General features: G+C 40.8%; 1 protein-coding gene across 4 annotated transcripts in view; it reads left to right on the top strand.

Annotated features, from left to right (window-relative positions):
- Positions 1–6,825: 6,825 nt before the first annotated feature.
- The window catches only part of SPICE1 (spindle and centriole associated protein 1), an 86,585-nt gene continuing 82,645 nt past the window's right edge, over positions 6,826–10,765 (top strand). The window contains exon 1 of one of the 4 annotated variants that reach the window (XM_066241448.1): positions 6,826–6,927. Coding sequence is in view for 1 of the 4 variants with exons in the window: in XM_066241447.1 (XP_066097544.1) it covers positions 7,425–7,427 (3 nt within the window). In the remaining 3 variants the exon portion in view is untranslated. Of the gene's footprint in view, positions 6,928–7,411; positions 7,428–8,686; positions 8,703–10,765 lie in introns of those variants that run through there. The other 3 variants (XM_066241449.1, XM_066241447.1, XM_066241451.1) reach the window with 3 other exon arrangements.

Here is a 10,765-nt window from a genome sequence, read left to right as displayed (position 1 = left end):
CTACCTTATTATATATAATTGTTTGATGCTCATTTTATCACCATTTATAGGTTATTCCAAATAGTTTCCTCTGCCTTCATTCTTACTGTTGGATATGCCACCCATCATTGTACCTCACTATAAAAACCTCTAGACTAGGCCCTGGCCGGTTGGCTCAGTGGTAGAGTGTCGGTCTGGTGTGCAGAGGTCCCGGGTTCGATTCCTGGCCAGGGCACACAGGGGAAGCGTCCATCTGCTCCTCCACCCCTCCCCCTCTCCTTCCTCTCTGTCTCTCTCTTCCCCTCCCGCAGCCGAGGCTCCATTGGAGCAAAGATGGCCTGGGCGCTGGGGATGGCTCCTTGGCCTCTGCCCCAGGCGCTAGAGTGGCTCTGGTCGCGGCAGAGCGACGCCCCAGAGGGGCAGAGCATCGCCCCCTGGTGGGCGCATGCGGAAGTCTGTCTGACTGTCTCTCCCTGTTTCTAGCTTCAGAAAACAAAACAAAACAAAACAAAAAAACAAACCTCTAGACTATTCTAGTCTCACCAAATTAAATAAGAGGTAATTATAGCCAATGGTGTTTCCACATGAACCTACATGGATAAATAATCTTAAATATATTAACCCGTGATTTTGCTAATTTTTCTTTTACCATAAAAAGAACCAATTATCACAATCTATTTATCAGACCCCAGGTAATTCTAAATTTGAATTTAACAAACTTTACAGGGTGATGGGCCAAATACTTGCCACCTGAAAGAGACTAATAGAGATCTCGGTATGTAAGTCTTGGTTTCTGGCTTCATTCTGTGATCATCTGTTTCATGTGTCTCCATGTTACTATTTCCTTTGCACCCAGGACACATGGTCTTGTTTGCCTCATGCACTTCAGTGACAATATTCCAAGAATTGTTCATATGTAGGGACTCTAACTCTATATACTAACAAGGAGGGAAATTCTGACTCAGTTACAAGCTTCAAAAGCAGGCCACCCTTGATTACTCAGGTATTTTACCTGAAGGAATTACTCACTCTTTGTTTATTCTAACAATCAGGGAAGTCTTCCCAGTGGTGAAAAATATATAAATAAAAAGGCTTTAAGAAACTTATCATTAACTTTGGCAGGAGTTATTAATGATGCCACCTCAGCTCTAGATGGAATACAGGTGAGTCTTAACTCACTGCCCTGAGCTGTGGTAGACAATTGCAATGTTCTTTATTTCTTGTTTGCTAGTCATGGTGGTGCCTGTGCCACTGCCAATACTTCTGGGATTAATGAAACAGGAATAACAGAATAAGCCAGGCATTGTTTCAAGGATAAAACTACTTGACTCTAAAGTTGATTTTCATGACCTACAGGATTTATTTCCTTGGGTTGGCTTGGGCAATTGGGGTTCCTGATTCTGAAGCATCATATAGAGGCTATAAGTTGTTATGGTTTTTGTTATAATGGCCATGATGTTGGTCCATTGCATTATATCTAGAGCCTTAAATGCTTCTGTGCACATTCTCTCTTGTCAGATGATTGTCATGACAATGCAACAATAAAAAGGTCAAGATCTCACAATACAGTTGACTATGGAGACAACTGGTTATTTCCAAATGGTGAAGATGTGGATCTCTAGCCTTCCTTAAATTGAGCAAATTCTTGCAAGTGAGAGAATAACCAAAAGGAGGGACTGAAAGCCTGAATATTCAAATAGACAATGTCCAGGCCTGACCTGTGGTGGCGCAGTGGGATAAAGCGTCGACCTGGAACACTGAGGTCGCCGGTTCGAAACCTTGGGCTTGCCCGGTCAAGGCACGTATGGGAGTCGAAGCTTCCTGCTCCTCCCCCTTCTCTCTCTCTCTGTCTCTCTCTCTCAATCCTCTCTCTCTAAAAAATCAATAAATATAATATTAAAAAAAAGAAAGAAAGAAAAAAAGAATGTCACTCAAATAGACAATGTCCAAACCATATATAAGAATAGCACAACCCACAATTTCTGCAGCAATCAGTCTAGGAAGTCAAACCATAACCTCAGCAACAATCAGCCAATGACCATGAATTGGTCACGGCTGGCAACTTCCTATTTTTTTGTTTCTCACAACTAACCAGAAGTCCATATGCTTTATTTCCAAGGTTAGGTATTTTTACATTAAAAATCAGAAAATACAAAAAGAATGATTTGTCTCATAATGGTACTCAAGATGAATCTTCCCAATATTAAAAGAAATCAGTGTCATAAAAAGTATAAGTAGTTGTGGAAACAAAAACTACTAACGTAAGAAAAAACAGAGACTATTTATTCAAATATAAGAAGGATTTCAGCCACCATCACTACTGTTTTCATTTGGCAGAGACTTAAGACAGGAAGGATGTGGAAAAGATATTTATTTTAAAAAGGGGAAGACATCAGAAATACTCTGATTAGAAGTTGGAATGGGAAAGATGGAGGTGGGCTAAGTAGAAGCAGAAAATCTCATGGTTTGGAGAGCATCACTGGCTCATATTTGGACCACTCAGAGAAAGTGAAATAAAAAGCTTTCTTAAGGTATAATTGACACAATACAAACCCCACATATTTAAAACACATCATGAAACCATTATCTATGTATCCATCACCCTTTAAAGTTTCCTTCCCTTTAATCTCTCTCTTACTTCCTCCCTACTTCTTTTCCATTTCCAAGCAACCACTGGTCTGTTTTCTGTCATTATATCAGTTTTTATTTTCTAGAGTCTCATATAAATGGATTCACACAATATCTCTCTCTCCCTCTGGCTTCTTTCACTCAACATAATTGGTTATTTTAGATGAATTTTGAGTTTTGTAAAGAATTTGTGTTCATGTGGGATATTAGTCTGTACTTTTCCTTTTTTATAATGCCTCTCTCTGGTTTACCTATAAGGGTAATTTTGTCCTCATAGAGCAAGTTGAGAAGTATTCCGTCTTCACTTTTTAAGTGGTTGTATAGAATAGATGATATTTCTTGCCTGAATGTTTGATAGAATTCACCAATGAAGCCATCTGGATCTCTCATGTTTGTTTTTTTTAACTGAAAACTTTTTTATTATTATTAATTTTAATGGGGTGACATTGATAAATCAAGGTACATATGTTCAGAGAAAATATCTCCAGGTTATTTTGACATTTGATTATGTTGCATACCCATCACCCAAAGTCAAACTGTCTTCTGTCACCTTCTATCTGGTTTTCTTTGTGCCCCCCCCAACCACCACCCACTTGTCCATGTCTCTGAGTCTCATTTTTATGTCCTACCTATGTATGGAATCATATAGTTCTTAGTTTTTTCTGATTTACTTATTTCGCTCAATATAATGTTATCAAGGTCCATCCATGTTGTAAATGATCCAATGTCATCATTTCTTATGGATAAGTAGTATTCCATAGTATATATGTACCAAAGCTTTTTAATCCACTCGTCCGCTGATGGACACTTGGGCTGTTTCCAGATCTTCGCTATTGTGAACAATGCTGCCATAAACATGGGGGTGCATTTCTCCTTTTGAAACAAGGTGGTGTTATTGGGGTATATTCCTAAAAGTGGGATAGGATAGCTGGGTCAAAAGGCAGTTTGATTTTTAATTTTTTGAGGAATCTCCATACTGTTTTCCACAGTGGCTGCACCAGTCTGCATTCCCACCAGCAGTGCAGAAGGGTTCCCTTTTCTCCACATCCTTGCCAGCACTTATTCTGTGTTTTAACTGAAATTTTAATTTTTTCATTAGATGTAGGGCTATCCACATTTTTTCTTTTTTTCTTGGGAAAGCTTGGTAATTTATGCCTTTCAAAGAATTTGTCCATTTTATCTATGTTGTCAAATTTATTGACATAAAGTTGTTCAAAATATTATATTACTTTTTAGTACGTGTAGAATCTGTCACCTCTTATTTCTGGTATTAGTAATTTATATGCAATTTTCCTTAATCAATTTGCTTAGAGGATTATGAGTTTAATCTTCTCAAAATTCAACTATTAGTTGCATTGTTTTTTTCTATTACTTTTTGTTTTTCTGATTTATTGGTTCAGCTTTAATCTTCATTATTTATTTTTTTGTCCTTACTTTGAATGTAACTTGCTCTTCTTTATCTAATTTCTGAAAGTAGAAGCTCAGATCATTGATTTAAGACCTTTCCTGATATAGATGTTCAATGCTATAAGTTTTTCTTGATGTACTACTATTCTCAGTTACATTACACAAATTTTGATATGCTGTATTTTCATTTTCATTCACTTCAAAATATATTCTACTTTTCATTTTTATTTCTTATTTGATCAATGACTTATTTACAAGTGTATAAATTTCCCTCGATTTTGAGGTGTTTGCCAAGAATCATTATGCTATTGGTTTCTTTTTTTTTTTTTTTTAGACAGTCAGACAAACTCTCGCAGGCGCCCGACTGGAATCCACCCGGCACGCCCACCACGGGCGATGCTCTGCCCACCAGGGGGCGATGCTCTGCCCCTTCGGGGCATCACTTTTTTGCGACCAGAGCCACTCTAGCGCCTGAGGCAGAGGCCAAGGAGCCATCCCCAGCGCCCGGGCCATCATTTTTGCTCCAATGGAGCCTTGGCTGCAGGAGGGGAAGAGAGAGACAGAGAGGAAGGAGGGGGGTGGGGGTGGAGAAGCAAATGGGCGCTTCTCCTATATGCCCTCGCCGGGAACCGAACCCGGGTCCCTGCATGCCAGGCCGACGCTCTACTGCTGAGCCAACCGGCCAGGGGCCGCTATTGGTTTCTAATTTAATTTCATTGTGGTCAGAGAATATACCTGCTATTCACTGAATCTTTTTGAATTTACTGAAACTTTTTTCATGGTCTATTTCTTTTCTCTGGCCTTTATGCTATTCTTGTCATGTATTTTATTTTTACATATACGCCTCACAGTACATTTTTATTATATTTGAGGAGTCAACATCTTTTAAAGAGATTTGAATAGTAAGAAGAATGATCTTATATCCATATATTTACCCCTGTAGCTATTTCCAGTGCCCTTCATTGTACAGATCCAGGTTCCTGTATGATATCATTTTCCTTCTGCTTGAAGTACCTACTTTAACATTTCTCATAGTGAGGGTCTGCTGATGATAAATCCTATCAGTTATATGTGGAAACATCTTTATTTTATCCTTATTTAAAAATATTTTAACAGATATAGAATTCTAAGTTGACAGGTATTTTTTTCTTTCACTACATTTACTATATTCTGTTGTCTCCTTGCTTGTAATGTTTTTAATGAGAAATATGATAGTATTCCTAGTTTTGTTCCTCTGTAATGTCTTTCCTCTCTGGCTACTTTTGAGATTTTTTTCTTTATCATTGGTTCTAAGCAATTGATTATTATGTGTGAATGTTATGTGCTGTTGAGTTAGCTTCAACCCTTGGTGACCATATAAATGACTGATGTCCACAATATACTATCTTCAACTCAGTTCCTGTAGACAAATGCCTATGGCTTCTTTTATAGAGTCAATCCATATCATATTTTGTCTTCCTCTTTTCCTGTTCTTCTACATTAGTATATACCTTGATATAATGTACTTTATGATTCTTGTGTTTTGGTATTGTTGATCTTCTAGAAGGCAGGTTTGTGGGTAAATATGCTGTTAGAAGGACTGAATTAGTGATGGGAGCTTATGGAAAATTGTTTCAGTGTTGTCAGTGAAGTAAGAAGCAAGGTCACTGGCTGAGACTGAATATAGAGGAAGAGATTTGGGGCATGAGGGAAGGTATAAAGCTATCATTTAGGAGAGTCAATGGAGCAAGGAACTGTAACATAATAGTCTTCAGGAATCTGTAAGGGCCTACCTAAAATTAGTGATCGTGAATATAAAGTCTGCTCGATCACTTGTTTTTCTCCTTGCAGTTTCAGCTGCAAGGATGCAGACCCTTAGTAAGTACAGTGTTGGGAGGGCCAAGATTGTGGCTTGCCAACTGTTACAAGTAATTCAGAATCGGACAGGGAATTGAGGATGCATGCAAGGAATGTTAATATTGATTAATCATTGGATATATCTACATCAAAATTCCTTAATCAGAGTGGAAGTAATTAGAAGGCAGTTTTTTGTCTTTGTTTTCCTATCTAGGTTTTGAATATGTATTTGCTGATCTATGTATGGGTATGTTTTAACAGTAGAAAACCAGGGATTAAAGGAAGTTGTCTTATTGGAGCAAATGAACTGTTTTTGATGACTGCTTTGTAAAGTCCTTCACATGGCCCATCCAGTTCTTCCTGTCCTGGTTCCAGCCTGTTAGGGCAGCCTCCCTCACACTAAGCTCCTGCTGTTCTCTGAACTTCAAATGTACTGGACTTTTCCTCATCCTCTGCATTTAGTACACGCGTTTTAATATATGGCTTCCTCTGCTTTTTGCTTTTCTGAGTAATTCAAATACTCCTATAACCTTAGTATCTATTTAGTATGCCTACTTCTTAGCACTTGTTATAATTCTAATTTTACATTTGTGTCATTGAGAGTTGTTTGTTATTATGCTGTAAGCTTCCTGTGGACAGGGCGCTTGTATGTTTTTAGGCCCTGTTAAACCTAGCATAGTCTCTGGCACATTGGTAATCAACACATAAATAAACACGGGTGAGAACAAATAAGTGATATGTAAATCTTTGTGAGGAGAGCATTTTTCTTTTAGAGAATTCACAAGAAACTGGCTAATGCTACATGCCAGCTTCCAAAGATTTGCCTGGACCCCTGAGGAGGGAACAGATAACCAAGACATGACACTGGAGAACCTTTTATTCCCACAGTTCTTGGCAGATTGTGGGAGGCGCCTGCGTACTGGCCTCACCGGACGTACGCAAGGGAGTCGGGCGGGGCTCCGTAACCTAGGCGACATCCCGGAAGCGGCGGGAGGTGTTTATCTTTGGCGGTCCCGGCTGTTCTGGTTCCTGAAGTTTTTGGTGGTGGAAAGCAGCAGTCAGGAAACTGCGAGGCAGGTTGTGATGACTGGGCCAGAGTCCTACAGCCTTCGGCCCCACCGAGCCTTAGGGACCCGGCTACAGTGCCGCGGTGTTGGCATCTTTCTGTTCCCTGGGGATGTAGGCGCCTGGGTAGAAGATCTTGACTACAGAAGGCACACGTGTGACTGTGTTTTGAGAGTGTATGTGCGTTTCAGGACCGTGTCTGGTGTGTTGGTGTCTAGCGCGCGCCCTGTAGGAGTATCGTGACTGTGCGCGTGCGCACCGCTTTTGGCGTCTTCTGCAAAGAGCTAGAAATTGGGGGAGATGCTGTTGTAGGTTTCAAGGCGTTCAGAGTCTAGCAGGGGAAACCCTACACGGCGAACTCCGGGACTGGGAGGGTTAAATCGATCGGATGGTCAGGATAGGGTTCATCGGGAGAGGCCACATGAATGAGTTTTGATTAATGAGCGGAAGTTGACCCAATGGAGAAGGGAAATGAAAGTCTGAAGGATATTCCAAACAGAGCGTAAAGAATGGTTAGAAGTTTATTTAAAAGCGAGAACTTTGTTTTAGGATGTGTGGGAGATTTGAGAGGAGAAAAGACTGGAAAGAAGGGTCAGCCTGGCCACACGGGGAAGAAGATGAGGGTGGGAGGATATCTGAGCGCCAACCTGAGTTGGATTCCTCTGTAGGGGAGCAGCCATTGAAATCTTTTGAGCTGTACTCTCGTCGTTTATCTGGGTAGAATCGATTGAAGGGACAGTGTTTAGAAAGAGATCTTGTTTCCCTTTGATTAGTTGTCCACCAGCCAGAGTGGATTTGCTAAATTCCATCATAACTCTTCTTGCTTAAAATCCTGAATCAGCTTCCTCCATGTAGGTCTTTTAGATAGAGTTCAGGTTGCTGTGGCTCACAAGTCTGTGATCTGGTCTTTGCCCTTCTCTTTCTAGCCTCTCATCATTGCAAAATTTTGTTAGTCAAACTGAACTTCTCACACCCCTTGTAAATGCCTCCCTAGACCTATCATTCTTTTCCCCTTTTCTAACCTTTATTCACACTTTAGCTCTCAGCTTAAACATTTTGGAGGTAATTCAAGGGAAGAGGCAGGATTTTCATCCTGTGTAGAATGAGGTATTTCTCTTTAATTACAGTTACTCGTTTAATTGTGCTCTGGTAGACTCTTAAGCTGTGTGAGGGTGCTAACTACTCTGTTTTCTTGCTGTATCTGATGCCTGGCTCCTGGCATGTGCTTTCAAAGTAAATGTTGAAATAATATGTGGATGAAGTGAGTGAGTGAGTAAGAGAAAGGAAGATAATTAGGAGAAACAATGAGAGCTTGGACAAAATCATTTGTAGTAGAGATGAAAGGAGGGAACAGGTAATGGAGGCATTTCAGGGGAAGAATAGATTCTGGTATCTGATTGGCTATGAGGAAGAAGGAGGAGAAGGTAATGCTAAGGTTTTAAATTGGAACAACTAGAAAGATGATAATTCTGTAGGTTGAGCTGAATTCCGCAGTCATATACCAAGCAAACCAATCAAATATCAAGAACTAGAGGTTGGCAGTAAGGGACGGTGGTGTGGAGAATAAGGTGTATTTTGACTCTACTGTATTTGAGATATTTGGGAGCTGTACAGAAGGCAGTGGAAATGAACATTTGATGATTCAAGGAAAGGTGTGAATTCTTGATTTGTGACTCCTTTAATTTCACAGGTGTGTTTGTGTGCCCAATGCAGTCATGCCTTTGCTGAAGGGAGTGGGTGAGATCAGCGAGGGAAGATGTGAACTCCTTCTTGGTAATCTAGAAACTGTGAGAACTGGCACCATATCAGACTTGTTTAATACTGTATCTCAAGTGTCCAATTAGAGCCTGGCATGTGGTAGACTCTCAAAAGCAATTACAGGCTGAAGAGAGGTAGTCTCCAGTGGAAGGCAAGAGGACTGGGATAGAACTGGGTGAAGAAAAAAAAGAGAAGTAGGTGGAGATCTTGATTATGTGGTGTGTGGGAAAGGGCTAATAGAGCCTGCAAAGAAATGGAGAAAAGGAGAGAAACCAGGAGAAAGAATATTGTAGAAGCCAAGGAAGGGGAGACTTCAGGAGTGAGAGTCTGTGGGGCTGGAAAGGTCTGAGAAATAAGAAGAGGCCAGTATATTTAGTAATTAGGAAGCTGTTAGTATTTTAGATTTTTTTTTTTTTGTATTTTTCTGAAGCTGGAAACTGGGAGAGACAGTCAGACAGCCTCCCGCATGCGCCCGACTGGGATCCATCCGGCACGCCCACCAGGGGCGAAGCTTTGCCCACCAGGGGGCGATGCTCTGCCAGGACCAGAGCCACTCTAGCGCCTGGGGCAGAGGCCAAGGAGCCTTCCCCAGCGCCCGGGCCATCTTTGCTCCAATGGAGCCTTGGCTGCGGGAGGGGAAGAGAGAGACAGAGAGGAAGGAGGGGGGGAGGGTGGAGAAGCAAATGGGCGCTTCTCCTATGTGCCCTGGCCGGGAATCGAACCCGGGTCCCCCGCACGCCAGGCCGACGCTCTACCACTGAGCCAACCAGCCAGGGCCAGTATTTTAGATTTTTGAGGCTGTGCTAGTTATTTGACTCCTTAGCACTGTAAAAAAACATGAGAACTATCTCCACAGTCTCACATGTCAGCATGTAGACGATAGCTCTTTTATGATACCTGGCTTCTGTAAGTGATACAACATTCCTTTGTTAGAAGACCACAGAGTCTGATCCTTGGTTAGAAAAAATGTGGTCACCATTATTGGTGATGTTCAAGAGGACACTTATTAGTGCAAAAGCGGTCCCCATGTTGCAAAAGTTTGAAGTGTAACTGGGGCTTAGTAAATGGGAGTGCTGAAATATGCCTCTCCTTCTTGAAGGTTGGTGAAAGGAAGTCCAGAGAGGGGTAACAGCTTGGTTACACCTTGGTGATTTTACCATACACGGGCTGGAATGTAGAGTTAGCCAGTAGGTTAGTTTCCTATGCTGTATACAAATGACCACAAACTTCATGGCTTGAAACAGTGTTCATTTATTGCCTCGCAACTTCTGTGGGTCAGAAGTTTGGAAATGATTTAACTGTGGACTGTGTGTAGGGTCTCATAAAGTTGTGATTAAGATGTCAGTGGTCTGTATTTGCCCCTGGACGTTCAACTTGGGGAAAAATCTGTTGCTAGGTTCACCTCACTCAGGTTTGTTGGCAGAAGTCATTTGCCTGCGGCTGTATGAGGCTGTATGATGCAGGAGTCTCAGCTCTTACTGACTTAATTGGGGCTGCCCACAGTTCTTTGAGTTTCCTACCACATGACCCTTTTTGTAGGCAGTGACAACATGGCACTTTGCCCTTTCAAGGCCAGTAGGAGGGAACCCTTTGCTCTTTCTCTTAAGGCAGAGTGGAATACCGTTATTAACATCATTGAGAATATACTCTACATACAGTTCTGTATTCAACTTTTTATAATTTTTATGTATTTTCCTATGTCCTTAATATTCTTTTAATATAATTTAGTGGATGCATAATTCATCAGATAGCTATACTGACATTTCATGATTCTCCTTTGTTCAGAGTAAATGAAGATCTAAGTGATTAAAGAGTATAATGCATTTGGAAACCTGGTTTGAACAGCTGTTATATTTTTCCATACATTTTTTATAGCAGCTTTATTGGGATATAACTCACATACCAGAAAACTTACCCCTTTAAAGTGTACAATTCAGAGGTTTTTAGCATCCATCTTATCCATGGTTTCACTTTCTGGGTTTCAGTTACACATGGTCAGCCACAGTCTGAAACTATTAAATGGAAAATTCCAGATATTTTGAGAGACAGGGAGAGATACACACACTCACAGAGCATATTTATATAATTTTTA

Source organism: Saccopteryx bilineata, chromosome 8 (assembly GCF_036850765.1).
Source record: "Saccopteryx bilineata isolate mSacBil1 chromosome 8, mSacBil1_pri_phased_curated, whole genome shotgun sequence".
Taxonomy (NCBI): domain Eukaryota; kingdom Metazoa; phylum Chordata; class Mammalia; order Chiroptera; family Emballonuridae; genus Saccopteryx; species Saccopteryx bilineata.
The sequence above is the reverse complement of the archived record's forward strand: the minus strand, read 5'-3'. Positions and strand labels throughout refer to the sequence as shown.